This window comes from Rhagoletis zephyria, unplaced genomic scaffold, assembly GCF_001687245.7.
Source record: "Rhagoletis zephyria isolate East Lansing unplaced genomic scaffold, Rhagoletis_zephyria_1.1 Rzeph_scaffold_00126, whole genome shotgun sequence".
NCBI lineage: Eukaryota > Metazoa > Arthropoda > Insecta > Diptera > Tephritidae > Rhagoletis > Rhagoletis zephyria.
The window spans coordinates 352,848-376,767 of NW_016157210.1; the positions used below are offsets into that span (position 1 = coordinate 352,848).

The 23,920-nt window shown below is 35.3% G+C and overlaps 7 protein-coding genes and 2 long non-coding RNA genes across 16 annotated transcripts in view; 4 read left to right on the plus strand and 5 right to left on the minus strand.

Moving 5' to 3' along the window:
* The window catches only part of LOC108380414 (uncharacterized), an 8,899-nt gene extending 7,013 nt beyond the window's left edge, over window positions 1–1,886 (minus strand). The window contains exon 1 of the long non-coding RNA XR_001849565.1: window positions 1,810–1,886. This is a non-coding gene — a long non-coding RNA (uncharacterized LOC108380414). The remainder of the gene's footprint in view (window positions 1–1,809) is intronic.
* The window catches only part of LOC108380326 (solute carrier family 15 member 2), a 9,854-nt gene extending 6,897 nt beyond the window's left edge, over window positions 1–2,957 (plus strand). The window contains exons 4-11 of the mRNA XM_017636700.1: window positions 883–1,111; window positions 1,186–1,460; window positions 1,545–1,750; window positions 1,825–1,953; window positions 2,015–2,194; window positions 2,255–2,365; window positions 2,422–2,529; window positions 2,592–2,957. Coding sequence (XP_017492189.1) covers window positions 883–1,111; window positions 1,186–1,460; window positions 1,545–1,750; window positions 1,825–1,953; window positions 2,015–2,194; window positions 2,255–2,365; window positions 2,422–2,529; window positions 2,592–2,798 — 1,445 coding nt within the window. The 3' untranslated portion in view covers window positions 2,799–2,957. The remainder of the gene's footprint in view (window positions 1–882; window positions 1,112–1,185; window positions 1,461–1,544; window positions 1,751–1,824; window positions 1,954–2,014; window positions 2,195–2,254; window positions 2,366–2,421; window positions 2,530–2,591) is intronic.
* nmdyn-D7 (nucleoside diphosphate kinase homolog 7) lies at window positions 2,769–5,829 on the minus strand. 6 transcript variants are annotated; one of them, XM_017636723.1, is made up of 10 exons: window positions 5,658–5,829; window positions 5,552–5,594; window positions 5,387–5,494; window positions 4,986–5,152; window positions 4,763–4,921; window positions 4,487–4,694; window positions 3,449–3,548; window positions 3,233–3,366; window positions 3,048–3,161; window positions 2,854–2,991 (listed from the first exon to the last, which is right to left on the minus strand). In XM_017636723.1, exons 2-10 carry the CDS (start codon window positions 5,552–5,554, stop codon window positions 2,854–2,856), a joined length of 1,131 nt encoding a protein of 376 aa, XP_017492212.1. In that variant the 5' UTR covers window positions 5,555–5,594; window positions 5,658–5,829. The 6 variants fall into 6 exon arrangements, with proteins under 6 accessions (XP_017492197.1, XP_017492212.1, XP_017492225.1 ...); XM_017636736.1 differs by having other exon boundaries at window positions 5,552–5,560; window positions 5,633–5,829; XM_017636729.1 differs by lacking the exon at window positions 5,658–5,829 and adding an exon at window positions 5,633–5,655.
* A 1,441-nt stretch (window positions 5,830–7,270) lies between these two features.
* Window positions 7,271–10,294, minus strand: p23 (cytosolic prostaglandin E synthase). Its single transcript, XM_017636794.1, has 5 exons — window positions 10,093–10,294; window positions 9,208–9,294; window positions 8,994–9,144; window positions 8,647–8,752; window positions 7,271–8,581 (listed from the first exon to the last, which is right to left on the minus strand). The coding sequence occupies exons 1-5, from the start codon at window positions 10,107–10,109 to the stop codon at window positions 8,379–8,381; spliced, it is 564 nt and encodes a 187-aa protein (XP_017492283.1). The 5' UTR covers window positions 10,110–10,294; the 3' UTR covers window positions 7,271–8,378.
* Window positions 10,295–10,943: 649 nt separating this feature from the next.
* LOC108380479 (cytochrome c oxidase subunit 5A, mitochondrial-like) lies at window positions 10,944–11,726 on the plus strand. Its single transcript, XM_017636853.1, has 2 exons — window positions 10,944–10,996; window positions 11,088–11,726. Exon 2 carries the CDS (start codon window positions 11,091–11,093, stop codon window positions 11,541–11,543), a length of 453 nt encoding a protein of 150 aa, XP_017492342.1. The 5' UTR covers window positions 10,944–10,996; window positions 11,088–11,090; the 3' UTR covers window positions 11,544–11,726.
* Window positions 11,727–12,110: 384 nt separating this feature from the next.
* Window positions 12,111–12,836, plus strand: LOC108380468 (cytochrome c oxidase subunit 5A, mitochondrial-like). Its single transcript, XM_017636842.1, has one exon. It carries the CDS (start codon window positions 12,204–12,206, stop codon window positions 12,762–12,764), a length of 561 nt encoding a protein of 186 aa, XP_017492331.1. The 5' UTR covers window positions 12,111–12,203; the 3' UTR covers window positions 12,765–12,836.
* On the minus strand, window positions 12,829–15,653 carry Kyat (Kynurenine aminotransferase). Of its 3 annotated transcripts, none has more exons than XM_017636805.1 (6): window positions 15,535–15,653; window positions 14,453–14,622; window positions 14,235–14,385; window positions 13,938–14,174; window positions 13,281–13,878; window positions 12,829–13,216 (listed from the first exon to the last, which is right to left on the minus strand). In XM_017636805.1, exons 1-6 carry the CDS (start codon window positions 15,595–15,597, stop codon window positions 12,999–13,001), a joined length of 1,437 nt encoding a protein of 478 aa, XP_017492294.1. In that variant the 5' UTR covers window positions 15,598–15,653; the 3' UTR covers window positions 12,829–12,998. The 3 variants fall into 3 exon arrangements, with proteins under 3 accessions (XP_017492294.1, XP_017492301.1, XP_017492310.1); XM_017636812.1 differs by having other exon boundaries at window positions 15,493–15,606; XM_017636821.1 differs by lacking the exon at window positions 15,535–15,653 and adding an exon at window positions 14,768–14,875.
* Window positions 14,907–20,815, plus strand: LOC108380489 (uncharacterized). The gene is made up of 3 exons (XR_001849567.1): window positions 14,907–14,918; window positions 16,683–16,688; window positions 20,724–20,815. It is a non-coding gene; the product is annotated as an uncharacterized LOC108380489 (long non-coding RNA).
* An 861-nt stretch (window positions 20,816–21,676) lies between these two features.
* The window catches only part of LOC108380457 (toll-like receptor 5), an 80,322-nt gene continuing 78,078 nt past the window's right edge, over window positions 21,677–23,920 (minus strand). Inside the window, exon 3 of the mRNA XM_017636831.1 lies at window positions 21,677–23,161. Within this exon, the coding sequence (XP_017492320.1) occupies window positions 21,788–23,119 (1,332 nt within the window). The 5' untranslated portion in view covers window positions 23,120–23,161 and the 3' untranslated portion in view covers window positions 21,677–21,787. The remainder of the gene's footprint in view (window positions 23,162–23,920) is intronic.

The following is a 23,920-nucleotide window of genomic DNA, read 5'->3' on the forward strand; positions in this document are numbered from 1 at the left end:
GTGTAGAAGACATTGCGATGCGCGGGAGCAAACGCCTCCTGGGATTTGACCACCACTTGGGAACAGGGCTTCCAACTATACTTAGCTATGAGGATAAAAAAAGTGCCAAAATGTGCCAAATAGAAAAATATAACGTGTTACCTATGTTTTTTCTGAGTTACGCTTTTTTGGAAATGTTCAGTGGCCCAAATTATGCGAAATAACTCCTTTACAAATTTAATCCTCTTTTCGTAAAATAGTGTCTTTATACGAGTAGTATTTAGTTCCTTCAAACGATGTATTTTAATGTGCATACATCATGAAAATTTTGTACAAAATTCCTTAGGCGCCGAACGCCGCCGCCGCCGCCGCCGCGCCGATATTTACGTAACTCGGCGGCGGCGCGTGAGAAATGACAAAAAACGGCGGCGGCGGCGGCGTGGCTCGGCGGCGTATACCTCTAGTACATACATATGTAAATGCAGATGTATATTTGAATTTTGTTGTAGATTGCAACTTCTAGGACTATTCTAGAGATGCTAATAGATTTCGTAAATTGAAGATATTCAGCCTTATCATGAGTTTCATTTACCCCGAACCGGTTCACTTTCCACTTTTCGTTTCCATATATTTACTAATGGGCGGACTCAGTATAAGGCTGATTGCTTTGAAATTTGTTGTTGAGTTTATTTGAAAGCAAACTAACGAAATATTTTAAAAACGAATTTCTAAAAGAATGTCAATTATGACCTTTTGCATTGAAACAACGAAATTCCTTAAATTAATTTCAACGCACTTTTTAAATGTTCATCCATCTTATCCAAAACATTAATTCGTCAACGAAACTTTATTTTTGCGACAAATTTACTTTAAAAACTTTAATATCAAATCTCTTTTTTTCAGCTGTTTTGGTTTTGTATTTGCGTGATGATCTCTATTTCAGCGAAAACTTCGCAACGATTATGCTGCATATATTTAATTTCTTTGGGCAATTTTGTCCAATTTTCGGTGCTATATTGGCAGACAGTTATTTCGGTAATGTCCGCACGATTTCCTACTTTTGCATGCTGTATGCGATAGGTTGGGTGATGTTGATTCTAACGGTACTACCCAACATAGGGTCATCACTGATGTAAGTTTTATATGTAAATATGTTTTTGAATCAAGCGTATATGGATTAATTTTTTGGTTTGTTTTTAATTTCAGTGTTTTAGTATCCGTTTCTTTGTTATTTATTGCCATTGGTAATGGCTCCATACGCGCATGCATCACCTCCCTAGGTGCGCAGCAATTCAAAGTGCCAGAACAAGCTAGTCGCTTAGCTGAATATTTTTCCTTGTATTATTTTGTGTATTATTTTGGTATACTGCTAAGTAAAATTTTACCTCCTTTTGTGCGTGCTAAAACGCAATGTTTCGGTAAAACCGACTGTTATTCGGCGGTATTTGGAACGCTAGGCCTATCTTTTGCGGCTTCATGGGGTGAGTATGATTTGAAAATATTTTATTTTGAGGGATATTTTCGTTAGTCGGCTTTAAAAAAAAAACAACGATCATTGTTTCCAGTAATTTTTGCCATCGGACGATTTTTCTACAAATCCGAAAAACTCTCCGAAGAAAATATACTGATAAAATTTTATGGTTGTATTAAACACGCTCTGGTGGTTAAATGGAGTAGAACGCGCAAGGATGAACAACCTGCCTATTGGCTACACAATGCAGTGGGTAAATATGACGAGGCATTTGTAAACGATGTGTGCAAAGTATTAAAGGTAAATAGTTGGCTGCTTATTTGCATCTTAAACCGTCTATTAATAAAATATGTACTCACTTTTGTCGTCTACAGATCACTAAGCTCTTCTTGCCACTGCCTATATACTTCGCTCTGCTGGCACAGCAGGATTCTAGTTGGACATTTCAGGCTTCAATGATGAATACGACAGTATTGAATACGATAACAATACAACCTGATCAGGTGAGCACTAGGCGTTATATTTTATATAATTCCTTTGGAAATATTCGTGTATAATTTTCAGGCCAAAGCGATGGGGCCCATTTTGCTTTTCATCCTTATACCTTTGTGGCAATATATTTTTACGCCTATTATTCGCCGATTATTTGGCAGAGAATTGAAGCCACTTCATAGCGTTACCATAGGTGGCGTGTCCTCAGCGTTGGCGTTTATTTGTGCGGGTGTGCTGCAAGAATATATTTATGTAAGTTTGGCCAAAATCATACTATGGGCATGGAAAATCCTCACCTTATTAACATTCTAGAATCATCCTTATCGTTATGTTAGCATAGTTTGGCAAGTTCCTCAGTTCTTGTTACTAATGCTGGGCGAGTTATTGCTGTCCATTCCAGGCTTGAAGTTTGCATTTACACAGGCAAGTAGAAAGCAAATAACACCTCAAAACTTTTGATTATATAAACTACTTTATAGGCGCCAGCTTCAATGAAATCGGTGGTTACAGCTGCGTGGTTCATTAACAATGCTTTTGGCAATCTTATTGTTGTGTTTATAACAAAGTTGGATATTTTTGCTTCACAGGTGAAGTATATGCATACATTAGTATTCATACTCAATACATAATACTTTGATAATTTTTTTAGAGCTACGAATACTTTTTCTATGCTGTTTTAATGATTGTGAGCATAATTATTTTTGCCGTGCTATCTTATGATTATGTGCTGCATCAGCAAGCTGGTGATTTACTAGCGAACATTAACTTACTACAGTCAAGGCGCCATTTAATGGAGGACGATGATGAACCTACAACCAGCGCTGGAAGCTCCAGCAGTCGTAGAATTAGCATTTAGTTTGCATAAAACAATTCCATATTAAAAATTCCATTAAATACCATTATATCTAAATTTAATCTAAAATTTTAAAAACATATTGCAATTCCAGTAAGGTATCATCCGGCAAATCTGTGCAGTGAACGGCGTTTAATGTTTTATTAACTCCAAATTTTGCACGCAATGTATGCGGACGCAGCAGTTTTGCAATTTCCTGTAAAGAAGTTAAAATTAGTACTAGCATCTTGCAGAAAATCAATGCTATCATACCGGATCCATTGGTCCACAAAATTGTCTAAATTCCTCGTATGAGTTTTTATTTTCATCGGCACAAACGATTTCCAACGCCATACTTACACCGCTTGCAAGTTGTGCCACCATTGGCTGTATGAATTAAGAAAATATGAAGTTAGTGATACATATTATGTATGTGGCAATTTTATTGGAATACTCACTATATATTCTGGCAAAATACCACGGTAGACTTCAAAAAATTCTTCACAATTCACGCGCTCCATTAAATTCATGCGAAGACCAGCAATTTTAAAGCCGTTACTGGTTATCTCAGATATTATTCGACCTAAGTTCCCTTTAGTAAAGAAAAAGAACAGTTTTGTTACCTACATATGTACGTAAATATTTATTATTTATATGAATTCGAACACACAAACCTTCTTTAATGCAATGCGGTTTTATAATGGCCAATGTAGAATTTTTCAGTTGTAGTGTGGCCTGCAAGCCATTTTTTGGATTGAAAAAGAAACTAATATCCTATTAGACAAAATATAATACGATTTAACATTGAAATGAATTTAATATACATATCGTCACCTGAAATGCAAAAAGACATAACAACCTCGTCGCTGAAAGTAAAATGCCGTAGATAGATAGACAGAATGTTAAAGGCTGTGCACTGCGACCTTAGGTCTATTGTGCCCTCAGAGCTCATCATAACACATCGTCCAGTCCCAATGCTCTGATGAATCCGAGCAGTTTCGAGGGAGGTAGAGAGTGTATATGCCTAACCTCTGGCCACATCCTTCCCAGGTGTGTTAGCCTTCTTCTCGCAACCGCATCGCACTCAAATAGGATATGCCGCGGGGTTTCTGGTGTCATGTCGCAGTACCGACATAGATCGTTCGCACTGATCCCCAGGTTATGCATATGGGCCCGCAGTCTGCAGTGCCCCGTTAGCATTCCTGTCAAGAATCTCAGGTTAGTCTTTTTAAGGGTTATAAGTTCCCTAGATCTTTTGGGATTATATCCTCCAAGAAGTTCCTTCGCCTGCCTTAGCCCAGGCGTGTTCTCCCAGTGTGCTCTTCTTAACCTTCGCTCTTCTGCTCTTAACTCCTCCTTGATTATATGAGGCCCCACTGCAAGGAAGGGTTCAGGGCCTATGGGTCGAGTGGCTGCGGCCTCTTTTGCCAGTCTGTCAGCCTCCTCGTTTCCCTGTATGCCTTTGTGGCCCGGGACCCACACCAGTTGTAGTGTGTTGTTTTCCCCCAGGGAAACCGTAGGAAAGTGCGTTGTTGTAAAATGCCGTAACTAATCAAAAATTCAAAATTCACTTTTTGATTGATACGATGGATTTCGTCGAACTAAAACTGCCCAAATCGTTTTATGAAAAAAAAAATTATCAGTCACGGTTTTCCCATTTCAGTGACGATGGTTGTTAAGTCTTTTTTCCATTTCAGGTGACGATATATTACCTGTTCTGCCTCCTCTTCGTTATTTGGGCAATAAATGCTTAAACGAATGTCTTCCCGTTCGAATAAAGTTACAAGCGGGGCAATAGTGTTATCTTTAGAACAATCTTTACTTTGTTCCTGGCAGGATTTGAGTTTCTGTACTACATTATCGGCAATGACTTCGAAGCCCATAGAAGGACCACCTATTAGTTGGTTCAATAGCGAGCTGCTAATCAAAAGTTATATAAACAACATACAAAACTGCTAGTTGCAACAGAGTGCGAATATCTAACTTACGAAGCTTCAACATTTGGTTTATTTCTTAAGAAGGCCTTCACCTGCTCGGGTGTGAATTGCACCATAAGTCCTCTATTAATACTAAAATTACAATCGATAAGAGCACAGAGTACGGCACCCAAATGTTGAACGCAGGTGTTCTTTAAAAGCAGAAAAGTTCTATTCGAGATAAAAAAAAAATATTTAAGGCAGTTTGTTTTCGTAATGTAAGGCTTTTTAATACTTTGTGCGATATTTGTGGAGCGAGTTCTTCGTTATTTCATCAGCGTAATTGACTATATCAAATTGTCTTCCGAAAATGTTGATTTTTGAGCCAATAAAAAAATCACGCTCGGATAACTCAGGCATTTTGGTGCGCCGTAGGAAAGTGCGTTTGTGTTGTTGATCGTACTAGAAGCCATATACATATGTAAGTATGTACATATAAAAAGGATGGTTAAGGATCCGTTATCTACATATATTGTAAGCTAATACTAAGCCTGTTTCAGTTACTTCAAGATTTACAGGAAAATAAGTGTTCGCCATTAATAAACCTTATGAAAGATGCCCGACGGTAACAGCTTCCTGTAAAATCTCGTGAATTCCTACAAATCCTGAAGTACCTGGAACAGGCATACTAATTACCACTTCAATTGCATTGCCGGTTGGGTAAAAAATTATAGTGAATGTGCGTATAATTGCTGCCTCCTCCTGATACCATTCCGCTATGAAGGATAATCGTCGATTGAATGCCTGAAGTAATTTACAAAATAAGTCACTGTGTAATACATTCACTGGCAAAGAACTTACCATTTACCTCTTTAAGATGGGTTTATTTTTATTAAAAAAGATGCTACAAAATATAATTTTCCTCTAAATATTGGAACTTACATATGTGAAGTAAATTGAAAATTACTCCTTTATTTCCAATTTCGGTTTCCCGGCAACCGGTGGGCTATGGTGACTAATACAGTAGCATTCAAATTTCTAGCGTTTTCGACGGCTCTCAAACTATAACCGGTAAGTTTTATTCTTAAAGTGCTGTTAGACGTGGCAATGCAAGCGCTTTTCCTTCGCACTTTGTTATGAATTGCCATTATTTCGCGTGTGTGTCCAAGGAATTTTGACATTTTTGATACCTCACAGCCTGTTGCCTCACTCTTTCCTCAAGAAATAATGGAACGGGCATATATTTCTGTTGCAAGCCTGGGTTGCCTTGTGCTCTTTTTTCACAAAAAACTTTAGAAAACCGTACTAGAAAACGTAGTAAATTTCTTAAGAACTGCGTACTGCCTTAAGGAAATTTGACTCAAGAAAATTTCTTAGCCATTTCTTGTACGTCATTTTATTTGGAGTTTTTGCTTTTCTTGAGAGCTGCATACAGGCCTTTATTATTAACAATCAGATAGTCCTTTTTGCAGATTTGCGGAAATCGCTTTCGGAAATAAAAATCGCAAGGTGTAACTGTAACTGAAATTAACCGCTTCCGAGAAATAATTTCAACTTGCTCGTGCTGCACTAGCAATTTTCATGTTTGCTGCATGTGCTGTCAAACCAATCGAGTGTCGCATTGTGCCGCGTTTTTTGGCGAATTTGTATAACCCCCGTCTCCATTTTCTGCGACTTGCTGTCTTAACGTATCACATTCAAAATGGCATCAAGCCAATGAGATCGACCTGTACGCAATGTAGATGGTCCGGTAAAATGAAAACTGAGTTGCCAAACTACCAAATGACAGCTGATGTTAAGACAGCGATGCTAAGAAATTCGGCAAGGCAGATATGGTTTAACAGTGGAAATTCGCGGTATCCACCTGACATTTCTGTCTTAACACATATTTTTTAACAGAATCTGTGTAACAGGTGTAAAATTTTATAAATGTTGCGTCACATATAAAAAAATACTTCTAATTAATTTATTCTCCTGATATGAACTATTTAAATACATACAAAAGCATTCCACATTTTGTGATTGTTTTTTGCGCATTTTAGCATTATCAAAAAAAATTTCAGTCAGTAATTTTGTTATAAGCATAAAATTGTCTGGTAACATAGTTGAAAGTGGAATTGTCTGCCTTCACCGTGTAAACATACAAAATTAGTATACTTTCAAAAGTCACTTTCAATGCAAGGTGCAATTGCTCTGCAATCACTAACAATTAAGTTTCTAACGAAGAAAATCGGTGGATATAAACACGAGTAGTGAATAGTCAAATGAAAATGCGTAATGATTTTTCCCCAGTTAAAGTTTGATTTTTTTTTTCTTAAAACTTCTCCACTAAATACCTCAATATTTTGAAGGGATGTGGATTTTTAAAAAACGGCATCGTAATCTAGAGCACAAAATTAAGTTTACGTGCTTGGCCGTGATATTTCTAAGTTTACCTAGTGTTATTTTATTTACTTTATTTGTATTTATTTATTTTATGAAAGCTTAAATAATAAATTATTAAATGAACTAAAAAGAAACGCAGCGCTAGCAACGGAGACTTTCGACTAAAACCTAGCGTTATTATACAAAACGACTTCATAAGTTTAGGCGTAATATTTATTTCTTTTCAAAGCGCTTATATTTCACAATTTAACATTTCTGTCAATACGGAAACAGTTCAGTAGGAGTATCTTAAAATGGCTGTGTTAAGTGAATTATGAAAACATGCGTTGCTAAAAAATAAATACATATTTGAATTGAATTGCAACATGAAATGCTTTTAAAGTTTATAGTAATTGGAGCTTTTTAATTTTTGCTATAAATTTTACTTCGTTATTTTTTGTTAAAAAAAGATAACAAATTGTATGTATTTTGGTAAGTATTAATACTTTTTATCAAATTCTTGCCAATTTCCATATTTCATTTTAAATTGTGTTTGCTCACAAATTTGCTACGCTTTGCGCAAACAGACTAAACTTGTTATGTATAAAATTTAAAATATGTATTTCTCATCAATGTAAAAATATTGGATAAACGGTTGTTGAATCGCATGCGATTTCCTTTATTTACAGGAAAAAAACTAATTTCCATAATCAACGCTATGTTTGTTTTTCTTGTCAATATGTGTCGGGTGCGTTCCAAAACGTCAAAAACAAAGCAAGCATCAGTCACTTTTATTTCTAAACCGCACTAGAAGAAGTCTTAACTTGTGCAACCTAGTAGAAAACTAGCATCTAACCGTAACTGCGCACATTTGGCAATACAAAATACAAGAGGTTTAGAAATAACAGACTGATGCTTTTTATTTTGACGTTTTGGAATGCACCCGTACTTATGTAGGTTTTATGGAAATCGAGTGACTAATAGTACGGTGCACATACTTCTGGCTTATAAATTCTATATAATATGTTATTACTCGCGTACCTTAGTGAAAGTTTACCTCAACACAAATGAAATAAAGGAATTGTTTTGTTTATGCTTTAGCATCATTTTACATACTAAATTTGAAATGATTTTCTAATTGAAGTTGGTCAAATATTGTTTGATTTTTCTTTTCCCACTCTCCTGGAAAAAATATTTATTTATATTAATAGGGGTTTTTAATGTATAGTTTGGAGTTTCTTTTTGTGATCATTTGTGATCTTCTCTTGTTAAGGTTCCATTTACTTCTGCACTACATATTTCAAATGTTTAACCAATTATTAAACTATTTTTGCTCAGCATCTGCAGCTGCTGGCTTTTCTTCTTGTACATTCTCCTTTTCCTTTTCCTCATCCGAAGAATCTTCGTCATTTTTGGATAAGCTGGGGATATCATCATCTGAATCTTCGTCTTCTAGACCCATGTCGTCGAATTTTTTGTCCCATGACGAATTAAATAAGTTATTAAAAGGGGCTTCAGGTTCACCCTCTGAAAAAAATGTTAAATGCATTTTCATTTATTTTTAAGCCTAGGTGATAGTTTTTTATATTTACCATCCTCATCATCGGACTCATTTTTCCACTTTGCGAAATTCGCTTTCAAGAAGTGCAATTTGATTTTATCGTTGGTGAGGCTGGGCCAGTAGGGACCTTTTTCTTTCTGTAATGTGTTAATAAATACTTCATATATGGCATTATATAGAAAAATAATTAAAACAAATACTGTCGCATCTATGGATTTAAAGCTCAAACTTTTAAAACATCAGCTAACTTTATCCAACTTTTTTAAATATTGCTCCAGCAAATTGTAAAATGTTTCATTTTTATGATAAAAGTTTAACAAATTTTACTTTTTAACCAAATGAAGGCCGTAAAATTTATAAATGCACATTTATTCTCACCTTGTAAATAGTGAATTCCAAGCAACGCCCAATGTTCTTGCTCGTCACCCTTTCCGGATCCACGTTGTGTAGGAAATTTAGCGTTACTTCATATTTTTTGGAGGCGTCTAAGGCGTTAACACCCTTGAAAGTGAAACTATTCTCCGTCACTCTAAAAATAAGATTATTTTTGCTTGGCTAATAAGTTTTAGATAAGAATGCAACTATCGCTTACTTATGTTCAATGTTGGTGCATTCAACGTCGATGATTACATAGAGCAGATCAAATCGTTGGGCCCATGAAACTGGTGGATATATTGTTCTGTTGGATATATTAAAATATAAATATTTTGTATGTTTAGCGTTTGTGCCACAACTTAATTTAGAGCTAAACGCTCGTTAAACTATTGTCATGAATGCTACAGATGGAATCAACAAAAGTAGTGCAAAAAGTGGCCCCGTTGCTCCGCTCCGTAAGTTTTAAATTACTCCGTCTCAAACACCTTTGCTGGACTTTTAACTTATGACTCAAATAACAATAAATAAGTGTTTGTACATGTGTACATGTTCATATTGTTCACTAGCTCGCCGGCTAGCAACCCAAGCTTTACACATACCGGATCAAAGAAGTAATTTTCATAACCTAATTTAATTACATACATTAAATTCTTAATTTGGCATTACAAATTTCAAAGGTATTAAAAACTTGTATGTAGTGGAAGAGTTTAAAAAACATGCAACGTACAATTTCTGGGCGGCGTATTTAGAACTGTTCGAGAAAATGCTTCTTAACATAACCTAAAAAGTTTGAAGAAATGCTGTGGTCATAGACCGCACTGCCCTTGGCAGCTTCGTATGAATTTAATTTACAAAGTTTATATTAGTGCCAGACTTCTTTTTTGCATAATCATATAAATAAAATACACAAAACGGACACCAAAGGAATATGATGCCCCATTGTAGGAACTAAAATAATCAAAATAACCAAATTGTAGTCACTGCCGCCGCAACCGTCGCTGCTCATGATGTTCTTTATACCAACAAAACGCACACCCGCTTATGGTGCACGCATTTTCACGCTACGCCAGCCGCTTTTCATCATACGATTTAATTCACTTACCCCGTTGTTTCCGACATATTTCCAAAATGTATTTTAAAATTACTTTGCGATCAACGCTATTCGTAATCGAGATTAGTACGTTTTTGTGGCTAATTTCACTTGTAATACTCAGGAAATAGTAGTTCGATTGCTCGCACCCGCAAAAAAAGACGAATAAAAGAAGCGAAAATTTGGCTCGTTCTTCTTTGTGAAGTTTCAGAGTTGCAATGAGTACAGGGTGACGCGCCAAAAAATGCAAGTTATTCGGGGAGTTCCCATTTCTAAAAATTAATCTAACAGGTCTATTCTGCGCTGGTAATAAATAGCCTGTTCCCGTACTACACGATTTCCAGGATTCGCAGGTTTTACAGGAACAGCTGTTTTCGCCTTTAATAAACGTTATGTGAACGTGGCATACGGGAACGACTTTGGACTAAATCCTGCAAAACCTGCAAATCGTAGAACTTTTTGAACGCACTAAAAGATAGGCACAACAGCAAATCACTTTCATTTGGACCGAAATTTATTCTTCTCTTATTTTCTGACATTTTTGCTCAAATATTACACTTTAAATAAACCGCATACACCATCTCTAACAACTAAACAAATCATTTTTTGTGGTGCTGCCGTAATTTTTAACAATATATTTTCCATACTTAAGTACGAATTGTGTAATGCAAACTTGAACAAAAACTGTTCTTAGCTACGTTTTTTCTCAATTAGAACTAAAGTTCAACTTAAATTTAAATTGTGAGACTATCCCTGAAATAACCCATTAGCAGCGCCTAGCGCCATCTGTTCGTCGACTTTAACCAAACTTAAATTTCCCCAAAAAAAAAATCAAATTATTTTTGACATTTGGTTTGCATTTTTCGACATTTGCGAATTGTATTACTCGTTGTCTTCTTCGCCAATAAAGAAAGAGGTACTGCGTGACATCCCTATTACTTAACCAATAAATTCCTTAATCCTAAATTTCATATTTAATTAAAATCAAATACACCTTTAATTCACAGAAAATGTTGCGTGTCGCTTCTGGACAAGTTGCTAACGTGCTGCGGGGAGCTATGGGCCTTTCTGGTCGCATGGCCAATGTTGGTTCGGTGCGTGCCTCACACGGCGAAGAAAATGAAGAAGTTTTCAACAAACGCTACGAGGACTATTTCAATCGCAAGGATATCGATGGCTGGGAGGTTCGCAAAGGCATGAACGACTTGCTGGGTATGGATTTAGTGCCCGAACCAAAGATTATTGAAGCAGGTTTGCGTGCTTGCCGTCGTGTCAACGACATTGCCCTGGCCATTAGGTGGTTAGAAGGTTGCAAAGACAAATGTGGTGACCAAAAGGCAACCATCTACCCTTATCTTATCCAGAACATTCGTCCCACTCTGGAAGAATTGGGCGTTCCAACCCCAGAAGAATTGAACTACGATAAACCAGAATTGGCTTTGCAATCGGTCTATGACATGTAATTTATTTACCACGGTACCCTATCAATTTAGTTAAAATTAGTCTGCTAAAAGTGATAGACGCTTAAGAAGAAATGTATTCTATAAGTTAACGTTGGGTTGCAGTAAATTGGAATGCATTTTCGGTATTTTACAATAGCTGAATAAATGTGTTGGATATCAGAGCTGCCGACAGTGAAATTAAAACGAAAAATTGTTTTTTGTGTTGCTTATGTAATCAATAGATTCTCTGATATGAGACAAGTACATACATTTCAGTTAAGAGGAATAAGCAGCTGTTATGGTGAGGTTAGATTAGTATAAGGGGAGAAATTTAAATGTATGCAATAAAGTTGTTGATCTTAAGAGTAAATTTAGTTTTCATGGCGGAGCGTGTACTCACATTCGGAAGTTAACTATAAATTTAAACTATAAACTAAAGTAGGGAGTTTACTACCGAATGGGAGTTAAATTTCCACTGCCAAAACTACCCCAAGTTAAGTTTCATTATTTAAGCTGCAACTGTTGATGTTTAAATTTCTGCTACCATGCCTTAAATCTTCATCGGTTATCAACATTCATTACCTCAGAGAAGCGGCAGTAAATATTTGGCTTAAGGACTTTGGATTTTTTGAATGTACATACATAATTATCATGAATATTATTGCATCATGATATTTAGTCATGTACCTATGCCGATGCTTTTTGCGTCAGTCAAATATTAAAAAAAAAAATCGGAATATTTTGAATTTGAAAATATATTGTAGACTTTTAAAAAGAAGACGAAATCTTAACATGTTGCGTACCTTGGCCGCTGGATTAGCTAAAACTGCCCGTTCTTCCAGACGCCTAATTACTTTAGGATCTACTCGTAATTGTATGTATGTGCACGAAGAAGAACCAGAACAAGTTTTTAACAAACGCTTTGAGGATTTCTTCAATCGTTGTGAAATCGATGGCTGGGACTTGCGTCAAGGAATGAACGATATTTTAGGATATGATGTGGTTCCCCATCCTAAAATAATAGAAGCTGGTTTGCGGGCATGCCGCAGAGTTAACGATATTGCACTGGCTATAAGGTGGCTGGAAGCATGTAAGAATAGGTGCGGTGACAAAGTAGACCAGATTTACCCATATTTACTAAATAACATACGTCCGACTCTGTACGATCTTGGCATACCAACACCAGAGGAACTGAATTACGATAAGCCAGAATTGGCGGTAAAATCTGTTTTTGATATGTAATACCATTGACAGGAAGTTAATCTGGAATTAATATACAATTTAAATACACATTAAAAGAGATGAATTAAAAAATTGCTGTATATTTATTATTGTCACTCGTCAAGAGTTAACAAGTATAGGTATGTACAAATACTAATTTGATAACCGGTTAAACATCTTTTATTAAATGTACTTAATTCTTGGTTAGTAGTTTTAAAACTTTAATTCTCCAAACACCTTATTCTCTTATCACATTTACGACTTCCACTTCTTCAGTAGATCGGCTGCCTTTTCCAAATTTTCCTGTTTTTTTATGAAGCAATAACGTACAAAATTTTCACCAAGCTTTTTATGCGCCTCGCCGTAGAAAGCACTTGGCGGTATACCTTGCAAACCCATATTTTTCGTCATCCACTTTGTAAATTTGTAGTCGCGATATTCGTCTGTCTCCGAAGTTAAATCAATTTTATTTCCTGCAATTGTACAATGTACAATAATAACGCACAGAATCCTGCTCATTTCATAATTTTCACTTACCCAAAGAACTCCAATCGGCCAACATGAAGTAGCCACCCTCTGGAATAGTAGGCTTCAATCCAGCATCTTCCAAGAATTTTGCCATAAAGTTCCGCTTTATCTTTAATTCCTGTGGCAAACTGTTGAAGTAACTTTCCGGAGAGCCCAGTCGTTCTAATTCCAATTCAAAGCCCCTTGCCACCGCCTCCTGTATTGGCGTTGGACAAGTATACACTGAGTTTTGATGTACCATTTGCAAATTAGTGATTAGATTGGCAGGCCCATAGGCCCAGCCGATTTTCCAGCCAGTGACCGAAAATGTTTTGCCTGCAGAACCAATTGTGATGGTACGTTCCCACATGCCGGGCAAAGTGCAAATGCGAATATGTTTTGCATCATCGTATACCATCCATTCGTACACTTCATCGGAAAGGCACAGAACGTTCCACTTGCGACAAAGCGCAGCAATGCGTTCTAACTCATCACGATGAAATACCTTGCCAATAGGATTATGTGGTGTGTTGAGTATAATCATCTTCGTCTTATTGTTAAAAAGCTGCTCAAGTTCAGCATCGTCCAGAACCCAATCGGCAGAGCTGATAGTGCCATTTGATTTGTTCTAAGGATAGTAAATTTTCGAGTAACGTACAATACAATAACTGATGCTCGTCGACTTACCGGTTTTAGGGCTATGAAGCGTGGTATGCCACCCGCCATTTTCACCATTGGTTCATAACAGTCAAAAAATGGCTCGATGATAATTACTTCATCACCAACATCTACATGACCCATTATAGAGGAGTAGAGCGCCTCATAAGCGCCTGATGTGACTAAAATTTCGCTCAGAGGATTCACTTCGCGTCCAACTAAGTTTGAGTAAAGTTTGCTTAACGCTTGTACGAGCCTAACATGACCCTATGGTTAAAAGTTTATAAAAATATTAGTGAGAAAGATTCTCAATCGGAAGTAGCTCACATAACCACGTGTGTACTGCTGCAACAGGGGATTATCACTTTTCGCAATATCCGCCAAAGCATCTGTAACATAGGAGGGTGGAAGTTCGTCTGGAAATCCTTGCCCTAAATTTAAAGGCTTATACTTCATCGCTAATCCAATATATTCATTCCTATGAAATGATTGAGTCTCACGTATATTTTTATAGGAACTCGTACTTGAAATTATTTTATACGAACCAAACACTAGGTTTACTGCCTTGTAGACGTTTCGGTAATCCAAATTTATCCATTGTCGCGTTAGATTGCTCCCGTTGTGGATTTCGATGGACAATATTACTTAAAATGGCTTGTTTATCACGCAACTGACGTGTTTGCTGACACAAGAGGCGTGATGGCAGACTAAGCATCTGAAAATGGATTCAACAAAAACTCATAAGTAGGTATGTACATGCATGCTGGATGGCCCAAACTTTGATAAGCTCTTATCTATTCAAACAAATAAAAAAAAACTTATCAGCATTTGAATAGCTTTTTGCTCATTATCATATTTACATTAATTAGTTTACTATTGTACAAGGATCACAGTTAATAAATGCAATGTAGGTGTATATTAAGGTGTGCGTGTCGCGCTGTGCTTATTCGGACTGCCCAATGTGGAGTACGCTGAATTAAATTATTGTTGTTGCATAATGCAATAAACAATGTTAATTTTCATACGTACATATATATGTAAGTACGTACATATATTAGCATAGACCAATGTGCTAAGAATATACAAAATTTGCATTAAAGCAAACGGCAGAACGGAAATTATGCGGTGCTGGAATGGCCAAGCAATTGCGGGGTAGTTTCCAAAAGGAAAAACCATTTTTTAATACAATATTTATTTATTAAATACGGCAAGCCTTAACATTTATAAGAACTGGTGTTGGCTTTAGATATAAATAATTCTTGCTCTGGAGCGAGCACTTCTTCTTAAGTCATTTAGTGCTGGCCGGCTTCCTTAAAACGACAACTTTGCTCCTTTGGAAAGCGGATAGAATTTTCAGATGTGTTGACGAATGTAGGTTAAAAATGGACTTCATATTTTTACTTGCTAATTTTATTGGCATATATACAGAACTGGTTAAGTATTTATTTGCAAATAACTTGTTGCAACACAACATAGCATAGCACTTCGCTTCGGCCCCTATCGCATCTATCAGTTTAGTACATATGTACGTATACGCTATATTCGTTACAAATATTTAATTATGCTAATCTATTGTTATACAAACCACAAATACAAAAACTCATTTAAAAATGCCTTTAATATTTACAAGAATCAGCAAAACAATGCACAAATGAAATTGGCAAAATCGCACATGCGCAATAGATGACATTTTTTATTACAGCTGATGATAATTATTTTGCTCTTTCTAACTTAAAACGTCATCAAAACAAAAGGAAGTTACAGAGTTGTATCTTGCAAACATCTTTCCGAAACATTTATATTTAATTTTTTTACAAAAAAAAAAACAAACCCTTTTTTGATGACATGGATTATGATATTTAAATCTGGTAAATATTCATACATATGTGCATACATAGGTGCTAAGAAGCTATGAAGTTACAAAGTTAAAACAACTATTATAGCTTTTTTGTTGACCATCAAATGCAACACTGCGCCGGAAACCGGATGTTATAAAGTAGTTAATCAAAATTTCCGCATAGTCAGAAGCCGTCATCGATTCGACAACAGTTAACCAGTGGCAAAACGAACGAACTCAATGAGGTGTAACCAAACTCGCTATCGTCTATCCGTGCTAGCTAACTTTGTTGTTGCTTTCACACGCAAAATTCTTCTTTAAGCGACCGGAACTCAAACATAGCGAGCGAGAAGGGGCGAATCGATGACGGCTTATGTTGCTTTCACACGCAAAATTCTTCTTTAAGCGACCGTCATCGATTCGCCACTTCTCTCCCGCTATGTTTGAGTTCCGGTCGCTTAAATAAGAATTTTGCATGTGAAAGCAACAACAAAGTTAGCTAGCACGGATAGACGATAGCGAGTTTGGTTGTACCTCATTGAGTTCGTTCGTTTCGCCATTCGCTAACTGTTGGCGAATCGATGACGGCTATAGTTATAAAAATGTTAAAGAGAATGTTAAATAAAATTTCAAAAATTTTTGCAACTAATTTATATTCCTGATATGAGGTATTTAAATATTAATGCATTATACATTTTGTGGTGGTTTTCTACACATTTTAACATTTTTAGTAAATTTTTCAGGTCATTAATTTTATCATAAACAAAAAAATGAATGAATAGATTTTCGGAAATTTAAATCGCTTTCAAAAGTCACTTAATATGCAATGTGTATTTCCTCCTACAATCACTTTTGGAAATTCATGAGTTTGAGAGACTTATCAAAACTGCTTGCACTTGCCAGTCTAAGAGCTACTTTCGTGTGGCCCACTCAAAGAGAAAAATGTGCAAAAAAGTACGTGAATGCAAAACCAGTAACTATTGTATTTACAGCTGATTAATTTGTTGATTATTGGCAGCATTTTCCTAATATATTATTTATGTGTTATTTAAATAGGTTCATTCTGTCAATTCCAACTATGAAAACCTCATAAGCAGTTCTTTTATTAAATGTGAATTGCACCCATCAACATGCGATCAGCTGTTTTTCTTACTGGCAAATTGTTGTAAGTTAAATTTTGCCATTCAAAATTGCAACTTCCTCTCGCAATTTCCCTAACAGTGTACGTTTTTGGGATACATTAACAGCAAAATTGAATAATTTGGAACAACTGTTACAATTGTTGAGCTACAAGAACATTGTTTATAATATGTGCACAAAAATTTACCAATTTTTCACAAAAAGAAATGATCGAAACCATGATAAAAATACAGTAAGGTAGAACCGCTGAGAGGCACTTTTAAAATTCTTGACGATTCCAAACAATTTAATTTTTAAATTTACTCACAAACTCACACACACAATTTCATTTTCACTCTCAAGCAACAACAATTTCGAACAATTTAAATCTTTTATTTTCACTTTTATATGATTTTAAAATGTTGGCAAACTTCAAAAAAAAATCATGGCCGACAAATTGAGAGAACGGTTATACCTTGCTATGTTTTTCGATTAAATCGGGAGCACAAATACTGATTACTGGGCCTTGCAAAAAAGAAGGATCGATGCCTCTAGAAGCAAAAAAAAAAATACCAAGTAGCAATTCTGTAAACATAAAACATATCTACTTATTTCAAGCTTCAAGTCTTCCAGTTTGGCAACTACGGTGTAAAACTTCAATATAACGAAATGAAGGGTTTGGACAAATGCTTCCTTATATCTGTAGTTTCGTTTTATTTATAGCATATCAAAACAATGAAAAAAGGAAAATTTCTGAAAAAATTCGTTATAAGTTAAGTTTTTTTTCTAACGCCAATTCCGAAAGCTTTCATGCTCAACATTTCTTCGTTATTTCTACGGAACATTTTTGCATCGATAATTTCGCAACCACGATTTTTTTTCGGGGGACTTGGCAAAATATTTTTATTATACATATTTTGTTTTTCGTTGTGAAATCACCTAAATAATATGCATTAACCTCCAAATAAAACAGCATTTGTTATACATATTTTTTTATTGAAGTTTCTTATAAAAAGTGTGTTAATGTCAGAAAAGAACATGTACATATGTATGTAAGTATTATTAACAATTTCTTAATTCTCTAATAAAACACAATAATAAATGCATTTTAATATGTGCCCTGTTAATCATGTTAATATTTTTAAATAATCAAAAAAAATGTATTGAGTAAAAAAACTATTGTTATAATGTGTAAGTTATAAGCAAAAATTTAATAATTAATTCAATAATTATGTATAATTCAAAAACTTTAAATCACGAAGTTAATTGATTTGACAATTATCAATGAAGTAAAAAATATTCGTCACTTGTTAAAATAAGCACAATTTACATACATACGTCTGTGTGTATTTAATGTGTATTCTACATAATGTTAAACCATATTTTTCGAGTTGTTTGTATTTCTTCTCATTTTGTGTGTATGTATGTATGTATGTAAATTGACTTTATGATATTGCGGTGTTATCGATTATAAATTCTTATAGCTGCTCTAAACTTAATTTAAGTATGTATGTAGTTGCGTATATTCGTTTGTTTAGAAGTACATACATACATATTAAATATTTTATTTGTATTTGTGCTCTATTTCGCACGCTGTTTTTTGCAACTTTTTAATTTCTTAGTTTTTTTAGTCAATATTTTTATAATTCTCTTTTTTATCTTTTGTCGCTTTGCTTCAAAAATAATTTTTTTTTTTTTTATTATTATTTATTATGCTTTCACTTTGGAGTGCTTTTAATCAACTAATTCTAAATAACTTAAATCACAGATATCTCTAATGTATGGTTCAATTCAAATGTTTGCCAACTTCAAATTAAATGCAAATGTACATACATACATACATATCTATGTGTGTGTAAGTACGTATGTACATATGTCTAAAAAATGGCCACGCGGTTTGTTTATAAACTTGAATATGTTAGATCTCAAAATCGTTGCTGATTTCAAAATTGTATACCTTTGTTTGTTTGTAGTATTTTGAGGTTAGTTTTACTGGCCATTTAATGAAATTTTTTGTTAGAAACTTTTTAATATGAAAAAAGCGCTATTTATCTAAAAAAATAAAAAAATATAATCAGGCGTGGTTTGAAAGCAGTACAAAGTCGTACTTTTAAGTGCAAATTTTATGGGTCTTCGGGATTTTAAAAATAAAAATGTTTCAAGTACCAGGTATTCATGAAATGTGATGTGTAAGTATCTGTATACGACTTGGCAAAACACGAGACGATTCGGTTACCTACCTAAATAGGTTAGGTTAGAAATTAAACAATATTATTATTTTTTTCATTTTATTCCTTTTGTCGGGACCACTACACGACTTTTTCACAACCACTTCGGGAATAGTTAAGGATTGTTTTAGGATAATATCAGCATTGTTTCTAGGTACCACGAGTCCTGAGGTGGTTCAGAAAAAATCATGAACTTGCCTCTAAATCATCTCAAGTCTTCAAGTCAAGTCTTGAAACAGTCTCGTAATGGTCCTTTACTAGGCCCAAATTGATCCCAAACTAGTGCTGTAATGTTGCTGAACCAGAACCGAAATATTCCTGAAATAGTCACAAAATGGTCTTGAAATAATTGTGAACTATCTCGAAATGGCCCTGAACAGGTTCCGAAAAATGATGCCGAACTAGTTCGGAATGGCGATGAAAAGTTCAATTTATAAAAACAGATAAATCGGGGTTTTCCTATAACTTCTTTATATGATGTCCGATTTGTAAAAAAGTTATACTTTTTCCTGAAAGCGGCACCATGAATCAGTGGTAAGAAGCTTAAAAATACACTACCGTGCCTTGAATATAATAACTTTGCCAAACTTGATAGCTGCAGCCGAATTAAATCGCGAAAAAATTTACTTTAATTACATATCGCTAGCTTAGGGCCTGATAGAAAGCCCCGATTTAGCTATTTTTACAAGGTGCCGACTTTTTTTGTTTACTTTCCAGAAATACTCTCCTAGTTAGTGCCTGTTCAAACTCGTTTGGAACAAATTGAACTTTTTTCGGCCCCTATATTTACTATGGCAATACGGTCTAATGTATGTACATTAAGCTCTACCCAGAATTACAGCGGATGACGGTAAAGCGGTCGGCGGTAAGTTAACAGCTGTACGGTTACCGCAGTGAAATCCGTCAGACTAAACGCAATTGCGGCGCACGACGGCTTTCGTCAGTTGTCATTTTGATTTGAAAATTATCATTTAAATTAAATACCAACCCAAAAAACTACTCAATTCAATTGCAACAATTTTTCAATGAACAAAACAAAAAAAAAAAAAAAACAAAGAAAAACAAGCAAATGCAATAAATAGCCATAAATTAAAATATAGCGCTCTTATCCATTATTGTTTTAAAATTATTTAAGTTGTGATTTTCTATTTGCCACTAATGAATTATAAATCTTTTAAAAATCGACTTAACTGTAAAATTATTTATTTTTAATATGCCATTTTGTAAAATTGCACACAATGCACGTCATTTTATTTTTCAGTTAAATGCAACTACTACAGAAAAATATGTTTATCTTTTATCTTTTATTATTTTTATTTTTCTCCTCATTCATTTTATTGTTCTTCTCATTTATTTAGCAATAGAAGTGCTTTGTTTACATGCAAATGCTGCTGTGATATGTTCATGTTCTGTTTGTGAAAAATATGTATGTATGTTTGTTTTGAAAATAATTGGCAATGAGTTTGTATATATGTATATAACCATCATACTTACTATGTTTATATACTACATACATACATTATGTATCTCTGTGTAGCACACATATACATACATATCGTTACTTTAATTCACAAAGGTCCTAACCAAAAAATTTTTTGTTCTGCAGGAGAAGCAAAAAAACATTATTCAGAGAGTATTAAAAGCAGGTGGGGCTTTTAAAAAATATTTTTGTTTGGTACTAGGACTTTAAAATTTTTATTGAAGGTGTACTCTAATAAATCCTACCAAAATCTGTGAAAATACAGTTTCGATGTTGGTTAGGGTCTTTTGTGAATTAAGGTAACGATATATACATAGGTATAAATATGTGCTTAGACCTCACGCAAAAAGTGAGTGTAAGCTACTATTAAATTTTCAACGCTTGAATATTTGAATTTGAGCTTAATCTCACTTTTTATGCAAGAACACAAGGCACATTGAACAGGTAGCAGCAGTAGGGTCGCAATTTTTTCATTCGAAGTAGTTTATGAATTTTTTTGGTCTAACGTTGCTATCTGTTCATAGTGCCTTGCATGAAGTCCTAATGCTTGAAACACATTGAAAACGACTGGCTAGGGGCCACAGCTGTCAAATTATTTTAACACGTACGCTTATTTAGATAGTAATTTTGCCGGCGACACAACTACAGCGCGACTGTAGTTGTGACCACATTAGAACTATTTATATTTTCATAGCGACAGATAAGGGTATTCCTTTAATTTTAAACATGCATGTCGCCACAGGCCACAGCTTCCAGCCTGTCGTCTTCAGTGTGTTTTAAGCATAAAGCTTGCAACAATTCCTGTGATACCTCTCATATATATATTTACATACATTTCACACCCCTTTTCGCTTAAGCTTTTCTTATATAATTTTTGTGATTTTATTTTAATTTTTAATTTAATTCTCTTCTTTTACCGTCTTTTTACTTTAATTTCTTGTCTTTAAATGGCACAAAATAAGCTTTTCGTCAGTAATAAATTTCGCCACCCTAACAATTTTTGCATTTAAATTGGCTTGTCAGTGGCTGTCAAACTATGCCGCTATTTTTAATTGGTGGTTATAGAACATTTCCTTATTGCTTATTGGATTTTTAGCTTTCCAACTTTTATTCAGCAACTGTCAATATGTAATGGCTGTCAATGAATATGGCCGCCCATTTCTCATCTCATCGATTGCTCGCCTCGCACATTCGTTCGCTTTCTCATTTGCACACTTTAAACATACACTTCCGGACAATCTTCATCTTTGATCGATGTGTATTGCACTTTTTTGGCTACATTGTCGAAAACCGGCGTAATCATATACTTGATGCGCTCACGGCTCACATATACCAGCGCCACCACCAATCCGAGCAATATCATACTCAACACAATAAGCAGGAAGATAAGTGTCACTGTGTGTTGATTCATGTGCGGTCGTCCGGACGTCGCGCCAGCACCACCCTCGCCTCCGGCACTCTCATCCGACCCGCTACTGCCGTAGTGTAAATTTGTCGCTGTATTGAACATCATGCTGGCAGCCGCCACCGCTGTCGCACATCCTTCCATATTCAGCTCCATTATGGGCAGTGGCTCCACATCGTTGCGGTAGCACATTAGCGTATTCTTATTGCGCACCGTTACATTCGTTGACAGCACCCAGGTGTGAAATGAGCTGATCTTGCAGTCGCAAACGAATGGATTGAGATTGAAGTCGACAATGAGGTTGGTGGTGCGGTCGGTGCTCGTCTCCAGCTCGTTGAGCAGCATCATGTCGTGCGTTTTCACATATTCGAATTTATTGCGCTCCAAATCGAGAAAGCGTAGGTTCTTTAGGCAGCGCACCTCAAAGTTGATCTCTTTCAGCAAATTATCACCCAAATGTAGATCACGCAAGCTAGGCAGATCGCAAAAGACGTTGCGGTCTTTGAAGTGTGTAATCTCATTTTGCTCCAGATGTAGCTTCTGCAATTTCACCAGCTGACTATTGACGAATATATCATGCAAATCTTCGCTCAACTGCGGCGAACTGTTATCATCGAATGCGTCGGTGAGGTGTAAACTTTGCAAATTCAGAAAGTTCGAAAAGACGCGTGGATGGTGGTGATTGACTTCGTCGTCGTCGCGTGAAATGCTCAAGTTGTTGTGATTCAAAATCAAACGTTCCACATTTTGCACATGATGATAGGATTTGCCACGTATTTCGCGTATATGATTGTTGCTCATATCGACGATCTTCAGATTCTTATAGTCGTTAATCGAGCCGAAAACATTCCAAGGCAATTCGAGTACAATATTGCCGGTGAAGATTAGGATTTCCACCTCATCCGGCATGAATTCAAGTACGCTGGTATTGTGTATGCCTGTGTTTGTGCAGTTGACTATGTAACTTATGCTGCCCTCGTAGAGCTCGCGTCCACACAGGCATGCCTTGGGGAAGTTGGGACCACAACTCGACGAGCCAATGACAGGCAGTTGTGCTGTGACGCACAAGCAGGTGGCTGTGAGCAGCAGCGCATAAAGTAGGAGCTGTGATTTGGTGCTTGTGGTTGTGGTGGTGGTGTTCATTGTGGCTTCTGGTTTGAACACTGTGCAGACGTCTCGTTGTCACTGTAATTAAATGAAAGCAAAAATAATTTTGGTTAGTGCTGAAATTTAATTCATTAAGCTGTAGATAAATATGAATTTATGCATATATACATTAGGGTGACCCAAGAAAAAAGTTACGGTCTTATAATTTAAGACCTACGCCAAAATATTTTGGAAAAATATCAAGATTTCAGTGAGCTGGACCGATTTGAAAATATATACATCCCAAATGTTATTTTTTTAATTGCGCGTTGGTATAATATTTTTAAGCATTTTTATGTAGATCTTGTTAGCTTGTTCTATCATTTGAAACAAATTTTTTAAAAATTAATTTTATTTATAAAACTCGATTTTTTGAGATATTTTCAAATCTGTTCAGCTCACGTAAATTTTAATATTTTTCTGAAATATTTTGGCGGCTTTCTTATAATATAATGTAGAATGTTTCATCCTAATGTACTTTACTTTATTTTATTCTGTTACACTTTGTTTTAATTTATTTTGTTTTATTTTACTTCATTTCATTTTGTTTTGTTATTTTCCTGTTTCTTATTTATTAAAACTTTATTTAACATAATTTGTTTTAATTTAACTATGCCCGGTAGCATCAATCAATTTTAAATTTATCAGCCTGATAAAATTTTAAATGACACAACTTTGTTCGCAAAATTTGTAATTTTAAATATTTACAGTCTGATATATTTTAAAATTAGTTTCATTTAATTTAATTTAGCTTTATTTTATTTCATTATACCCGAGCGCACTTGTGCACAAGGGTAT

Coding starts and splice junctions, on each gene's coding strand:
- nmdyn-D7 (XM_017636708.1), bottom strand. CDS start 5,554: ATGGTAAGTTCTTTGCCAGTGAATGTATTACACAGTGACTTATTTTGT. Junction 4,922..4,985: donor CTCCACAAATATCGCACAAA/GTATTAAAAAGC, acceptor TATCTCGAATAG/AACTTTTCTGCTTTTAAAGA. Junction 3,162..3,232: donor GTATTTTGCCAGAATATATA/GTGAGTATTCCA, acceptor TAATTCATACAG/CCAATGGTGGCACAACTTGC.
- p23 (XM_017636794.1), bottom strand. Junction 9,145..9,207: donor TGCACCAACATTGAACATAA/GTAAGCGATAGT, acceptor TCTTATTTTTAG/AGTGACGGAGAATAGTTTCA. Junction 8,582..8,646: donor TGAGTCCGATGATGAGGATG/GTAAATATAAAA, acceptor CATTTTTTTCAG/AGGGTGAACCTGAAGCCCCT.
- LOC108380479 (XM_017636853.1), top strand. CDS start 11,091: ATGTTGCGTGTCGCTTCTGGACAAGTTGCTAACGTGCTGCGGGGAGCT.
- LOC108380468 (XM_017636842.1), top strand. CDS start 12,204: ATGTACCTATGCCGATGCTTTTTGCGTCAGTCAAATATTAAAAAAAAA.
- Kyat (XM_017636805.1), bottom strand. CDS start 15,597: ATGTCATCTATTGCGCATGTGCGATTTTGCCAATTTCATTTGTGCATT. Junction 14,175..14,234: donor AGCAGTACACACGTGGTTAT/GTGAGCTACTTC, acceptor TTTTAACCATAG/GGTCATGTTAGGCTCGTACA. Junction 13,217..13,280: donor GGCCGATTGGAGTTCTTTGG/GTAAGTGAAAAT, acceptor GTACAATTGCAG/GAAATAAAATTGATTTAACT.